At 44.5% G+C, this 15,142-nt stretch overlaps 1 protein-coding gene and 1 long non-coding RNA gene across 6 annotated transcripts in view; one reads left to right on the top strand and one right to left on the bottom strand.

Annotated features, from left to right (window-relative positions):
- The window catches only part of LOC144247000 (uncharacterized), a 708,772-nt gene that overhangs the window by 201,343 nt on the left and 492,287 nt on the right, over positions 1–15,142 (top strand). The window lies entirely within an intron of this gene.
- Positions 1–15,142, bottom strand: part of LOC110469855 (contactin-4) — a 276,501-nt gene that overhangs the window by 6,629 nt on the left and 254,730 nt on the right. For 4 of the 5 annotated variants that reach the window (XM_021529011.2, XM_021529010.2, XM_021529012.3 and 1 more), the window contains 6 exons: positions 7,092–7,267; positions 5,953–6,073; positions 4,661–4,819; positions 3,227–3,376; positions 2,792–2,862; positions 561–795 (listed from right to left, as the gene is read on the bottom strand). In XM_021529011.2, the coding sequence (XP_021384686.2) occupies positions 561–795; positions 2,792–2,862; positions 3,227–3,376; positions 4,661–4,819; positions 5,953–6,073; positions 7,092–7,267 (912 nt within the window). The remainder of the gene's footprint in view (positions 1–560; positions 796–2,791; positions 2,863–3,226; positions 3,377–4,660; positions 4,820–5,952; positions 6,074–7,091; positions 7,268–15,142) is intronic. The other variant, XM_021529016.2, reaches the window with a different exon arrangement.

Genomic DNA, 15,142 nt, shown 5'->3' with positions numbered 1-15,142 from the left:
CTTTACTAAAACAAGACCCTGCAGCATGGGTGTGAGAAATGGATTTGTAAAGAATTTTTAAAACCTGATAGAAAGTTTACACAGTCTTGTACATCTGCATGCAAACACTGAGACAAGTTGTGCTGACTTGGGAAGACCATAGGATAGAGATAACATTGTTGAGAAAGAGAGAGATTAAACTAAAAACAAGTTTCAACAAGTTTCAAAATATGGCCTTGCAAAAAGACCACGTTTTAGAGAATTAGAACTGTTTTAGAGAATTAGAACTGTGAAAGAGCTAGCAAGGCCACGTGGAATAAAAATACAGGTGATTAGTATTAGAAGTAATAGCAACATTGTGTGGCAAAAGCCGATAGGCTGAAAAACATTTATAAAGTATTGTAACCAAGAAACAGGTTAGCTTTTAATAGAATAGCATTAAATTTTACATCTCTTATGTCTCACCCTTCATCAAGACTGATAATAAATCTTCGAAAACGCCTCTCACTTCCCCGTCTCCGTAAAAACTAAGAAAACCAACAATGGGGGGAGGGAGAGGAGGTGGGGAGGGTCACCTCTACCTTCCTCTGCCGAGTAGACGACGGTGATGGGGCTGAAGGAGCCTTCCCCCTTGTTGTTGTAGACGCCCACTTTGACCTCGTAGGGCGAGAAGGGCGGCAGGCTCTCGTTGCGGAACACGTAGCGCGCGGCGTCCGGCGAGGCCACCACCGTCTGCATCCAGCTGACCGTGCCCAGGGGCCGGAAGGCCACCACGTAGCCAAAGCCACCCCCGTTCTGCAGCTCCTCGGGCACCGTCTGTGGGCAGGGACAAACGGCGCCGTCAGCGCACGCGGACCTCCCCGGCTGCGCCCCATGGAGTCCTCTTGGTCCTCTTCGCTCCTTGGGTGGGCTTGGTGACCTCAGAGGTCTTTGCCAAACTAGTCAATTCTGGGATTCTGGCATTCTGGCATTCTGGGGTTTTGTGGCGGTGTGATTGTGAGATTGTGGGGTTGTGTGATTCTAGGATTCTGGAATGGTATGATTGTGTGATTCTGGGATTGATGATTCTGTGATCCTGGGATTGTATGATTCTGTGATCCTGGGATTGTATGATTGTGTGATTCTGGGATTCTGGGATTGTATGATTGTGTGATTGTGTGATTGTGTGATTCTAGGATTCTGGAACTGTATGATTCTGTGATCCTGGGGTTGTATGATTGTATGATTCTGGGATTCTGGGATTGTGTGATTCTGGGATTCTGGCATTGTGTGATTCTAGGATTCTGCAATTGTATGTTTGTGTGATTCTGGAGTTGTATGATTCTGTGATTGTGTGATTCTGTGATTGTGGGATTCTGGGATTGTATAATTGTGTGACTCTGGGATTCTGTGATTCTGGGATTGTATGTGTCATTGCATGATTCTGGGATTGTATGATTTGTGATTCTGGGATTCTGGGATTTGGCAATACTGTGATCTGGGATTCTGTGCACAGCACTGGAGATGGAGGTGCAGGAGGTCCTGCCTCACATCCAACCTTGAATTCATCCCATCCTACCTGCACCAGAGCCTCTGCTCCATGAAACAGGAAGCAGCACCTCCAGAAGACACTTCTCCTAAAGCTTATTTCCCTTCCCTCCCTGTCTAGATGGGGCCCCCTTTGCTGAGGCAATTTTAGGCTTTGTGAAGAGCCTGAGGTTTGCTGGGGTGGAGCAAGGACACAGTTCCTGCTTTCCCAACACACGTCAGCTGCTCTCACACCATTGGGATCACAGGTGAAGCCCCAAAGAACACACCCTGGACACATTGACACTTCCTGCTCTGAGGCTTGCAGCCCCTTAAAAAAGCTGTACTAAACCCAAAGGTTCCAGTATTAAAATAATCCATAATTATGGGGCACCCTCCCTGAGATGTCCATGGAGCTTCAGCACGGGTTACTGGTGCTGACTGCATCCTACTCTGTCTTGGATGGCTCACATAAAGAAAAGGCCTCTGGACATTTAAAACAGTAAAACCACTCTTCTATCAAAACAAAAATGATATTTTGTGCAAATTGCATCTCGAACCAATGGCTGATGTTCTGGCCATGTGTGTTTCTGAAACATATTGCAGTATCTTTAGGAGACACGGCGTAACTAATTAGTCCAACAGAGGAGGAAATTTAGCACATTGAGCTGTGTGGTGAGGACAAAAACCCATTTATAGGTTTTTAATGACCTCAGAAATATCTCTGGCGATTCATCCTGCCAGCTTGGTCAGAAATAGTGCTAAATGGAAGCGTTAGCATGTCTAGTGGAGTTCATTATTAGGAGAAATATGCCAGCTGCATCGCATCACAACACGAAAATATGAGCAGACAAATTACTAAAGTTCTAACCCTGTCTGCCTTAAGGAATATTAAACATTTCTCATCTCTGCATCTCCTCTCGCTGGCTGCCATCAGCAGCAATGAAAGCCAGCATGCCTTGTGCTGTTTGCTGCCTCGTATCCCAGACAGGAGGAGGGAGGAAGCTGGGAGCCAGCACAGCAATTCCCCACCAGGTCAGGATGTTCCAAGCCTGTTTTATCCCTCGGGTGGCTCCTGGCCATCCACATTTTGCCATGTGGATGTGTTGGGAGTCAGGGGGAGCTGAGCTGGTGGCAAATCCTGCTCCCCATGGTCCCTGCTTCCCACTTCCCTGGGGCTGGGGTGGGTCCATCCTTTGGCTCCATCTGACCAGCTGGGCTGTTTTTATCACATAATCTGGGCTTTTTCACTGCCAAACCCTTTGAAATCCATGGAAGGCTCACTGGGTGCTGGAATGAGACTCACCTCCCAGGTAATGACCAGCTCAGACTTGCTGCCTCCACCTCCACTGACATTAGCTGGGGTCACCTCAGGGACTGCAAAAAGATACATGCAGAAGATGGATGTGACAGCTTTGAGACCTAAAACCCACATGGAGATGGAACAGAGCTGGACAGTGCTGGGGCCAGCAACTGTTAAAATGACTAATTTTCCATGGCAAACAGCACATTAAAATATGTCAATAATAGTATATTAAAAGTACATCAATTATCTTGCGTATTCAGTCTCTAATTGTTCAGTTTAAACATTTGTTCTCCATTCAAAAAGGCCTTTTATTTATTTTTCTGTTTCATACTCGGTTCTTCTGTGGAACAGAGGAGCCACCTCCCAGAGCTTCCCCACAGCTGAGGGATCTCTTGGCATCTATTCCTCAAAGATTTCCCCCTCAGCCCCACTTACGAGCCTCCTCAGTTCTCCTCTTCTCGGAAGGGCTGCTGGGCTCCCCGATGCCGATCAGGTTGGCGGCCACCACCCTGAACTCGTACTCCACCCACGGGTTCAGCCCCACCACGGTGGCCGTGAACGTCCTGCCGTCGATGATCTCTGGAACTGGCATGCAAGGAGACCCGCGGGGTGTTAAAATATTAAAATACTGCTGGGAGAGAGGCACGGGGAAATCTCATTTCCTTAAAGGTGAGGGCTTAACCTAAGCACCGAGAAGGACTGATGAATTTTCTCATCTTTCTAACATTTTGCCAGCTGCAAAGAAGTGAAAGAGGCAGCATGAAACGCCTCTGCTTTTATTTAGCCCAGAAAATCCTGCCATTAAAGAGTTTCTCCAGAATTGTCGCAGTTTGGAAACAAAGCGCAGGACAACGGGTTTGGAGGGTCTTTATTTTTCTCTTTTTCAAACACACTGTTGTCTCTGTTTCATGGTTACTGGAACAAAATTAACCTCTGATGGAATGAGCAATTACATCATGGCATTTTTCCCTCTATCAGGAAAATAATTCTCCTTAAAGACAAGCTGGATGACACGGCCTGTCCCTGAGGGATGTCTTTATAGACCACAATTACTGTTGTATATCTCCAGCAAGGCAACAAGAGATAGGAATTCATTCTGTTTTCCCTTAAACATTCATGAGAAAAATGGGTGAGTAATGGCACTGACTGCACCCTAAATCTTTGGGTTGCCAAACCTGAAACTTGTTAATAAGAGCAGTGCTCTGCAGCCAGGGAAATTGCTTTCCACATCAGGGGCCAGAGCTGGCCAAAGCAGCCCTGGGTGGGTGCTGAGGTGTTACATCTAGGTAAAAATCTTCTAAAAGAAAGGCCTTGTAAAATCAGGCCTTATTACTTTGGCTGAGCTAATAGCCTGATGAGTTCCTGTGAGAAACCTGTCAGCTTTCATAAGAATAGACTCCTCTAACAGTGAAAATCTGCTTGTTCCCTTATGAAAAAAAATTATAAAAATGAAGATCAGTTTACATGACAATCTATTCTTATAAAATAAAAGAAACAATAGAAATAGAGAGAAACAATAGAGATAGAAACAAAAAAATAGGAAAATATAGAAATAGAAAGAAACAATCTATTCCTATGAAATTTACCCCTATAAAAATTAAAAGTGAGAATCTGTGAAACAAAACCACAAAAAAAAAAAAAAAAAACTATCTAAAAGGAGAAAACTTTGATAAACATGTACCCTACCCATTACCAAGCAATAAACTGAATTTCGAGAGACTATTAGCCAGCCAGATTCCAACACAACACCTCCATTCCTATGGATAGGAACGAAAGGAATAAAAATTCACCTGTCCTACGCCGAGAAGCAGCGTGCTGTCCCCTGTGCAGTGACCCCCAGGGTGGCTTTGTCCCCTGGAGCCCCCTTACCTGTGCTCACAGCCTGCCAGCCCACCGAGAAGGGCGTGCGAGCCTGCACCACGTACATGGTGATGGGGCTGTGGTTGTCTGGCCCCGGCCTCCAGGACAGCTGGGCCGTGCTCTCCGTCACCTCCTCGATGGTCACGGCCTCGGGGGGACCCGGGGGACCTGCGGGGTTGCAGGAGAATCCGAGTGACTGCAGGAGGTTCAAGGTCCTGGGCACGGAGGGGACAGAGCAGCCGGGGCAGCTGCAGCTCTGCTGGCCTGGAGGGGATGGGAGGCATGGGGGATGCACTGGGGGCACAGAGCAGGATGTTGTGGGTCTCAGATTCAGTCAAAGAGAAAATGGAAAGTTTCTAACCAGGCAGAAACTGTTGAGAAGAATGTTCTTTATCTCTTGTTATTCACACTGTTTATAGTTAGGTTTTGCTACTGTGCGTCATTCACTGCACACCAATAGTTTGAGGTGTTTTCACTTCAGGACCATTAGAGTTGGCCTGAATGAAGCTCTGTATAAAACATCAATTTTGAAATAAATCACAGTTCTATTTACAGCCTTCTGAACAGAGCCATTTCATTCCCATCCTGCCTCAACAGAGTCAGGGTGTTTGGAACCCTGCAGCTCTGCTGGCCTGGCCGGGATGGGAGGCACTGGGGGATGCACTGGGGGGACAGAGCAGGATGTTGGGGTGTTTGGAACCCTGCAGCTCTGCAGGGAGCACCCCTGGTGTTTTTAGGGAGTGACAGGATCAGTACTTTTATCACCATCAAGAGTCATTTCCCTGTGAGAATTTCATATTCCTCCTGATTATGAGAACCAAGGTTAGCAGGGACAGAGCAGCACCCAAGTTTGCCTTCCCCAAAGTTAACAAGCAGGAAAATATAAATCATATTTCTCATAAGGACACAGACTCAGGGTAATTCATTACAGCTCAGTTAAAGTCAAACTTACACATCACCTGTGCGTGGCAATGAAGAGATCTCAATATATCAGTGAAGCCACTAAATCATGTTTATTCTAAAAAAGAATAACGTTGCTTGGCAGGAATGCTGCCAATAGCTGGATGCTGCTCCTGCTGCACAAAGGAGCTCAGGGGGTTCATTCAGGACATGAACAGGTTCCAGGGCTGTGTGGGCTGGGTCTGTTCTGGGAGCATCTGCACCCCAGCGTGCACTCAGAGCTTTTTTCTCAGATTAATTACAAGATGCTGGGCTGTCTCTGAGCCCAGGGACTGAAGGAGGCAGAGAAAAAAAAAAAAAATTCTACAACATCACCAACAACAGTAGCAAAATTCAAATACCTCTTACAATCAGGTCTGCAGCAGCTGAGAGCTTGTCCACACTTGTTTGCACCATGCAGACGTATTTCCCTGCATGCTTCAGCTGGATGCTCCTGATCATCAAATCACCAGCTGAATCCTGCTGATAGAGTAGGGAAAAGTGGTTACAATTACTTTTTAATGAGCCCTAAACATCATTATCACATGAAGGACACTGTGACTAATGGATTTACTTTATGCTGGCTGGTGAAAACATCAGCAATACAAGCCATGGCTTGTTGAAATGATGGGAGTTTGCCTGGAAGGTAAGAGAGGGAGCATTCCTAAAATTCTGGTTCCTCCAAGGACCGAGTTGGGGGCTGTTAAGCATTTCTCCATTAAAACAGCGTGAGAATGCAGGACAGGTTCTCTCTGATTGCTCCTTTTTCTCTCTGGATATCCCAGTTTTACCCTCTCTGCCATCCAGAGGCCCAGGTGGTGTCTCCATCTCTCCTGCAAGGCAAGCCCAGCCCAAATTTGGAGATATCAGCAGTAGCTTCAGGGTGTTTGTGCTAAAGATCACGAGAACAGCACTCTCTGAGGAAATCTTGCATCACACAGCAGCAATAATTTGTTTTCCAAACGCCAATTGCATGTCTGATTAACTGTTGAATAGAACTAATTAGGTTTCTGGATGCATTGGATGCTGAGAACCTCTCTCAATTTCTCTCCAGACACAAAGCATTCAATACATTGGAAATCTCAGAGAAACCTCGTGGTTGTGGCCTTTGGACGGAGGAATATTAATGAAGTTTATAATTTTAGCTCTGTGGGCCAAACCAGGAGCAGTCACCCCAAAAAGCCATTGCTGCTGCTGTGAGCCCTGTGCATCAGAGTTCATTTTTTAATGATTTTTTTTTTTTTTAAGGGATAAGAGCAAGGCTTGGAAATTGTATTTGCTTTTCCTTTCAGCATTAAATTTCACTCCTGACAAATGTCAACAAGAACTGTCACCATGCTCTCTAAAACCTCACTCAGAGCAACATGCAAAAACCCTTCCCAGTTTTCTACCTCTGCTGAAAATTTTGCATTTCTTTCCTCCTTCTTCTTGCTGCCTCCATCCAATTCCTTCTGTTGGCAGCCTTTTCTGCATGACCCACTTTGTCAGATTTAATACTTACCCCTCCAACCCTTTCAAAGTGATCCCCATCTTTCTCAAAGTCTATCAGGTGCCCGTTGAATGACCAGGTGAACACGATGTCCAGGGAGTGGTCGTGGGACACCTGGCAAGGCAGGACAATGCTCTCTCCAACTGTGACATCCATGCTGAAAGGGGACACCATGACCCGGGTTGGATCTACAAACAACAAAGAAAAGGGAAAAAAAAAAGAAAAAAGATTGTTCTTGCTCTCCTGAGGAGCAGAGACATTGTAGGGCTGAGAGAGATCCCAAACAGTGATCCTTTAAGGAGGTCCTTAAATCAACAAGTGAATTATTCCATGTTTGGGTTTATCCTTTCTCTAGTTGCTGGATTAAAACACTTAATAAACCCTCCAGAATCCCCTTCCAGTCACCATCCTGATGAAGAAGGAGAAAAGAAAAGGCTGGAAAAGAGTGCAGCAGATCTGAAAGGCTCGATTAAAACTTTTTATCAGAGATTCTCTTATTTGAATCTTCTCACTTCAAAGAGTTGTTTCGCACATACATTGCTCACCATGGTTAAACTGTTCTGTTGTTCCTAAATTAAATATAAAACCCCCAAAACTGGAATAAAAAGGATGTATTAGAACCAGGATTTTTTGATCTGGCCATACCTGGAAAGGCAAAGATCAGGCTGAGATTATTGTTATTATATTTACTGAGAACTGGCCACACTCTCTGATGGATGGATGTCATACTACAACATGAAATAACTCATGTATTCTAAAATCTAAAAGAAGAAAAAGAAGCAACTTTTATTTCTGACTTTGCAATAGATAGAATTCTAAAAGTGACAGTGGATTGGAGGATGGAATTCCCACCTCTCCAACCACTCTGGTCAAACCAACAGCCCATCAATTCTCTCTCCTTACAAAGAAGAATGCAAAACAATCATTATTTACATGAACATGTGTGAAAACTGCAGTAGAAACATGTAAACACCAGAAAGCATAGAAAACTTTAAAATAACTTTAAAACTTTTTAAAGAACAGGGTGACAGATGCTTCACATCTCAAACCCTTTCCTTGGGCAAGGAGAGCCCCACACAGAGCACAGATAAATGATGAGTGGTGCCAACAGAACCTGGCCCAGCACGGAACCCAAACCCTCTGTGAGGAGCATTCCTGGGAGCTGGAGCAGAAGGGGGTGCCCTAAACTATTTCTCTTTATCTGCATAAACCATTTCCTGCACAAGATTTTAAGTTGTATTTTTCTAGTAGATGAACTCTAACTCGAGCATCTGGGACTCATTTTTCCTTTTTTTTTTTTTTTTTTTTTGAATACCAGGACATTTCCAAAGGGAAGCCCCAAACCTGGATCTGTGAGGTAGCAGGATCCCTGTCAAACACAGGCAGCAGCTCCATCCTCATCCAGAGCTCATTCCCTTCTCTGGAGCTGCACAGCTCCTTCCCCACTGCTTTAATTGTCTATTTTTCACCTCAGTGTGAGCAGAGTGGTGGCACAGAGAGATGAGCCACGACACATTATGCAGACTCCAGCTCCTCTGTGCCTGTGAATTCCCTCTGCCTCTAAAGTTAACATTTCTCTTCCATTTCTGTTGACAAAAACGCAGCAATTTTTTCTACAGAGCCTCAGAGGAAATGAAAAGGAGAAAAAATATTGCTTAACAATGAGACCAAAAGTCTGAAAATCATACAGAGATAGATATTTTTGCTTATTCCAAAAAATCTATTCTGCACGGCCGTCCTGCTAAAATAATACCAGCATTATTCAGTTTCTGGTACATGACACCAAAATCTTAACAACTTCTTCCTGAGCCTGTTGCCTATTACTGCTTAATTCTCTGCTGAAATCATAAAGATAGAGCAGCACAGATATGGACTGGGCAGAACTGCTCACGGAAATCCAGGGGATGCAAAGCTGTTCCTGGATTTTCAGCCTTATCAAAATCTACAGGAGGTGGTGAGAAAGATTTTGTTGCTGTCTGTAGAGATTTCAGATCAGGTCCTCAGGGACTTGGCTGTATTATCTTCAAGCAATTTAATTCATCTGTATTTTGTGTTCAATTCTGACCAAGCAGAGGAACTCTTAGAATAACTGTTATGACAATTAATCAATTAATTAATACATTAAATATTTCTCAGGTGTTTTTAAACATGAAAGGAATGAAGAATATAAGGACTATAAATATATAGAATAGAAGATATATTTGTACAGAATTTTAGAATATAGGTAAGATTCTAGAATGTAGAATTCTTGTATGTAATTTGTATTCCAGAATTCTATGCAGTTACACTTATAGAATTGTATTTGTATAGAATTGTATCTTTATAGAATTGTATCTAACAGATTTATATTAAATATTCTTTATGGAATATTTATATTCTATAATATAGTTAGAATAATATAGGTTTACATAAGCACAGAGAGTGTTAAATATAATGGAATTCTAGGATTTATATAATCCTAGAATTGATAAACACAGTCTGTAGGTGTCACTGAAGGCTCGGGAACAGCAGAGCTCCTTCCCTGCCTGCCTTCCACACAAGATGCTCTCTGTGGGACAGAGGCAGCACTTCCCAATTTTCCCTGGTTTTTCCAGAGGCTCGGAGCAGCCCGAGAGCTCCTAGGGATGGTCCCAGCTGGAGCAAACCACAGCAGCAAATTCCAGTTTGATTAACCAGCTAATTACCTAATTCTTTCAGATTAGTATTACAGTGTTAAAGATCCAGATAGATTTCTCCTTATCTGCATAAATCCTTTCCTGTAGAAGATTTTAATTTGTGTTTTTCTTGTAGATGAACTCTAACCTAACTCAAGCATCTGGGACTCATTTTTCCCTTTTTTTTTTTTTTTTTTTTTTGGAATACCAGCATGTGTACCAATTCCATTATTCCATTTTGGCTTTTATCAGCAGGAGTTAATAAATGCATCTCAGATCAATGTCCTCTGTTTGCAATGACATTTTACATTATTGTATTGATTCCAAGGCAAATCATGTCTGGAGATAATAAAAATCAATCCTGGAGGAGGTGGTTTCTATGAGCAACCAAAGAATCAAAGTCCAATACATGAAAATACATAAATGTGCTCTCTTTTCTTCCTTTCTGTTTGTGAATGAAATATTTATCCAGGACCATAAAGTCAAAAGCCTCTGAGACCTGACTGGTGAAACTTTTGGGAGCTTTGATGCTCTGTCATCAGAGAGAGGAAAGAGGAAAAGAGTGCAGGAGAGAGGAAAATACAACTCTGAATTAAAGAGATTAAAACCCAGTGAATGACTGAACACATAGAGGAATTAGCAGAGCAAATTACAGCTGAATGGACTGAGTACTTCATGGGGCATGGCCAAAATTGAGATGAAAAAGAATTGGGGAAAAAGGTTAAGTATTTACAGTATTTGGTCTTTAAAATATCCCACCTGTGAGCTGTGATGAGTCACACGGATGCTTTCAGGAGCAGGCACTTGGCTTTTATGCCAATTGATCCCTTTTTTCCTCTGCAATCACCTATTACACACATCCTTAACAGAAGATTCTGCAGCATTTCCACCCTCTGGTGGGTATTATGGCAGTTCAGCCTAATAAAATATAATCCTATTAAAAGGAGACACTATCAGTTTTGAAAAGGGACTTTAGGCCTGGGACTAAAGTCACTTAGCTCTGATTTCAGAAATATTTGTGATTAGTGATTAGAGCTTTCCATGCCATCAGGCAGTGATGTCTGCAGTGAGCCTTGGCCTGTATTCAGCAGGGATGGAGCATCTGACCTTTCCTGGCAGGGCACAGGCTCCATTCATGCCAAAATTGCTTTGCTGAAGGAGGATCCTTATCTTGCCACTTGTTTGGCTGAAATCTCCCCACAGCAGTGTGGGCACGTGGGGCTGCTTTTAGCTGGGAGCCTGAGCCCCTTTGTCAGGAATTTTCTGTGAGGATGGACAAGAGGAGACTTTGGCTGGTGCTCCCTGTGATCTGCCCCTTCCAAGAGCAGCAGTTTCCTCCTCAGCTCCACTGGAGAACTTCCCACAGAAGGAAAACTCTCCAAGGCTGATGGCAGGATTGAATGCTCCCAGTGCCCAGAAGGGAGCGGGCACTCAGTCAGGGGGTGGCGTTCTGCACACCCCAATCTGCATTTTTGCGTGGCTGAATAATAAATGGAGGTTAATTTAAATCAAAGCACATTAAGAATGGAACTGCACAGGGGGATGCTGGAGAAAGGAGTGCCATTAGAGCAAATTCAAAGACAAAACATCTGAAAATACATGCACTCCAGTGAGAGTGCAGGGAGTGACGAGAGCACCCAATACTCCACTTTACTCTCCATTTTACCCAGTGCAATGCAATCTGATCAAATCAGGCTCTCTCCATACAATTGTCACCAAGCAAATCACACGTAATGGGCTCTGGAGATGACAATCAAATCCCTCACTCAGGGAAATTTGTTCTTGCTCTTTGCAGCAGGATGCAACAGAGCCTGATTACAGCAGGAACTTCAAACATCCTTCTCCTGCTCTGCAGACTAAAATAAAACCCACTTCACTCCAGAGCTGCCTCAAGTGAGATCTCTGACAAACGATCCAGGCGCTGGTGACAATCTTTGTGGGTAACCTGGGGAATTCAGGGTGTCACCTTTTGTGGGCTATCGATTGCGACGAGCTGATATCCGTCTTTTCAAGTATGGAATAATCTACTGTCATTGCAGAAATGATGGCAGAGAAGGTTAATCAGATACAGCAGAAATCAAGTCTAATCTGAGATCAATTGCAAGTCGCTCAGGGATCAGTCACTGCTCTCCTTGAACCAGGGGAATTGTGCAGATGTAATTCCACAGTGCCCATGGACACGGAGCCCAACAACGTTGTGCCCCCTGGAGCAGCTCACCCTCTGGAGCTGGCTGGTTTATGGTGTTTTTACAGGTTTTTAATGGTGATAAAAACTTCAGGAGGCAGCAGAGCAGCTGAAATACAGCCAGGCACTCAGACTGCAAAATCACAGAGTGACTGCCACAGTCTTTGCGTTTTTAAGGCACAAGTGTGTTTTTTAGGCCTTTCCCACGTGAATTCTCTGCCTCTTACCCACCCTCCTCATCAGCACCAAGATATTTGGAATTAGCTGTCGTGCCAGAATAAATCCCAAATTAAGAGTCAATAGGAGCAGATGCCTCTTGAGATGTCAAACTTAGGGAGCAGCCAGAAAATCCCTGGCTGGACTTTCCAGCTTCCCAGTGAATGATCCACAGCTTAACCATCCTTAATGTCATGCAGATCAAGGCTTGGCTGTGTCATCCCTGCCTTGGGATAAGCCAGGTTTGGTGCCCAGGACATTGATCAAGCCCAAGACATTCATCTTCCCATGTGCCATTGTGGAAAGGGAACTGGAGGGGAGCACCTAAAAACAGGACAAGTTTTATTATTTTCCTACTATTTTTTTTTTCTATTCCCTTTTCACTCGTGACAAATACACATTATCAAAGAGTTAAAGTCAAAGGAAGCACAAGAGCTGCAAACCTCAGGATGCTCCAAGGAGCTGAGCCAGGCACAGAAAGCAAAAGCAGGGGGTGATTTTAGCTCTGTGCCCACAGGGAGTGTGTCCCAGCTGCCCACGGGGAGCACAGCAGGGACCCAGCCCCTCAAACACCAGTCTGAACATTGAGACTTTGAGTCTCAGCCAGATGGCAACAATTAAGCTCAACAGCTCCACCAAAAAGAGAATTAGATAAGCAAAAGAGGAGGAAGAGCACCAAATGAAGAGGAAGGTTGCTCCAGCGTGGGCACAGACTTGGAGTAATTGGGAACAAAATGAGTTTTCCTCCTCACTTTCTGTCTGACCTTGAGCAAGTCATTAAAAGTCTCTGCTGCCTTATTTGCCCAGCCTATAAAATGGATCAGGCCTTCATTAGAAACTGTTTTGTCTCCCTGTACCACAGTGCACAGCAGATATTTTTATTTAAGATGAACTTCTACTTGCTCACAGCGGCGTGAGCAAGCCTGACGCCCAAACACCCATTACTGAACAAACCCCATGACAGGGAGAGCAGAACCAACCAAACAAACACTGAGCAAGCAAATTCCCTGGGCCAAAAAGGTCTCATTTGTTTCCTGGCGAAGATGAGATTGGCTCAGGGTGCCCTGTGCTCCCTCCTAAGGAAGTGACTCATTCTAATTAGTGGCACACAGAGAAGACAAACCTGACTTTCTGAGGGCTGTGCTCCTGCTTTGCTGCCTGGTGCTGATGTCAGGGGCAGGAGCACAGGTGAAATGAAAATAACAACCCCCAAAACCATTCCTCATTAGAACTTGCTCCGAATCCTCAGCGTCTCCTCTGCTGACTAAACCTTCCCCGCAGAGCATCATTAAAAAGCGTCCCTGACATTTTATTCCGTGGCATTTTGCCTCAAATTAGCCACAAATTTTTTCTTATATAAATAATTCCAAGGCCAGGATGGAGATCCAGCCTGCAAAGGCACACACACAGGGAAGTGGAGGAGCAGCAGCTCCACCTCTCCTTTCAGCCTGGCTTCAGTCACTGCCTGGAGTTTTCTCCCAAACATTTCCACTCGTGGCTCTCTCCTGCAGGGAATGATTTCATTGTCAACTGCTCAGTTTAGCTCCCAGCACTAATGGATTTTCACAGAGGCTTTTTACTGTGCCCCTAGGATGGGAACTGAAATTTTCACTGCTGAAATGCTGCTGATTTCCTAAATAAACTCTGTATTCATATATAGTCACAATGAACCAGGAAGAAAACAATGCTAACCCTACAAATTGGATTGGTTCTTCATGGCCCACTTAAAAACTTCAAATGAAAGCAAAATTCATACTCAAGGTGTGTGTGTGACTGACAGAGACAACCAACCCAAGCCATGGCAAGCCAGTTCAGTGACAAAATTCCACGTATTTCAGAGTTCACCTGCTTCTGAGTCAGGAACATTGGTATTTTGGGATAAAGGCAAGAGACTCCTGTCTGCACGTGATCTCTGATGGGATTGCTCAAATCTTGCCTAAAAAAAAAAGCAAATTCAGGTGGCAGGAGTCCCTAATGTTGAAGCACCTCCTCCCTCTCTTTCAGGAGATGCCCCCTGATCTGCCAGTCCTTTTCTAGGTGTCCCCTGGCTTTAATTACCTGATAATAATTCTGATGGTTATTATCAGCTAATAATAACCATCTGGGTAACCTGTTGGCAATCCAGGCTCAGGGAGAAAACTCCCATCACCTCAAATCTTCGGGTGTTTGGCTCTGCTAAGCTGCTTCCAAAAGTGCTCCTGAGAAAATGCACAACAGGACTGGGATTTCCCCAAACACTGTCCCAGATTCTTGCCTGCAACCCTCTCACACTTCCTCCACCTAGCACAGAAAATGTGCTCTCTAAACACTTCCTCTGTCCCTTTGATGTTAAAAACATCACCCTCAGGCTAGTCTGCTCTGAGCCACTGATTTCAAGGGTATAAATTTCCTTTTCTTTATCCTCCCACGCTGCTTCCTTCATCCTTGTCAGAATCTGAGGTATTGATGATCCTGAGATTGTAGAAAGTCTCTGTCTTTCTGCCCCCTGCCAAAGCAGAAACCATAATTGGTCTGTGCTGGTTTCCAGGCTGTTTATTCTGTTGATCTCTCACATGTTCTGCTGCCCTGCCCAGCTCTGTCCTGCAGGGCAGCGTGTGGGGCTCTGCCCTCAGTGGGATGTGACAAACATTCAATACCAGAAACTCCCTGGGCTGCATTTACAAGAACGTGCCAATATCTGTCACCTACGTTGGACAGTGTGTCCCCAGCCTGAACCAATAGAAAAATGCCAACACCACAGTGAGACATGGAGGGCATGAAGAAGGAGAAAAAGGACAAGGCACACCCAATTTCCTCCATCTTGTCCCCTTTGGACCCCTCATCTAGAATCCTAAAATTTTACTTTTGCACCCGTGCCACACTTAATTATTACTGATATCAAACACTCAGAGCTGGTAATTCATCCTGTAAGATTGAAAACTCTTTTCCATGGCCAGAGATCACAGCCAGTGTCTCTGGGGGCTCTGTCCAGGGGGGTTCCTGACCCCTGCCAGGGTCCCAGACCTGCC

This window comes from Lonchura striata, chromosome 12 (assembly GCF_046129695.1).
Source record: "Lonchura striata isolate bLonStr1 chromosome 12, bLonStr1.mat, whole genome shotgun sequence".
NCBI lineage: Eukaryota > Metazoa > Chordata > Aves > Passeriformes > Estrildidae > Lonchura > Lonchura striata.
This window is presented reverse-complemented; position numbering and strand designations above follow the sequence as displayed.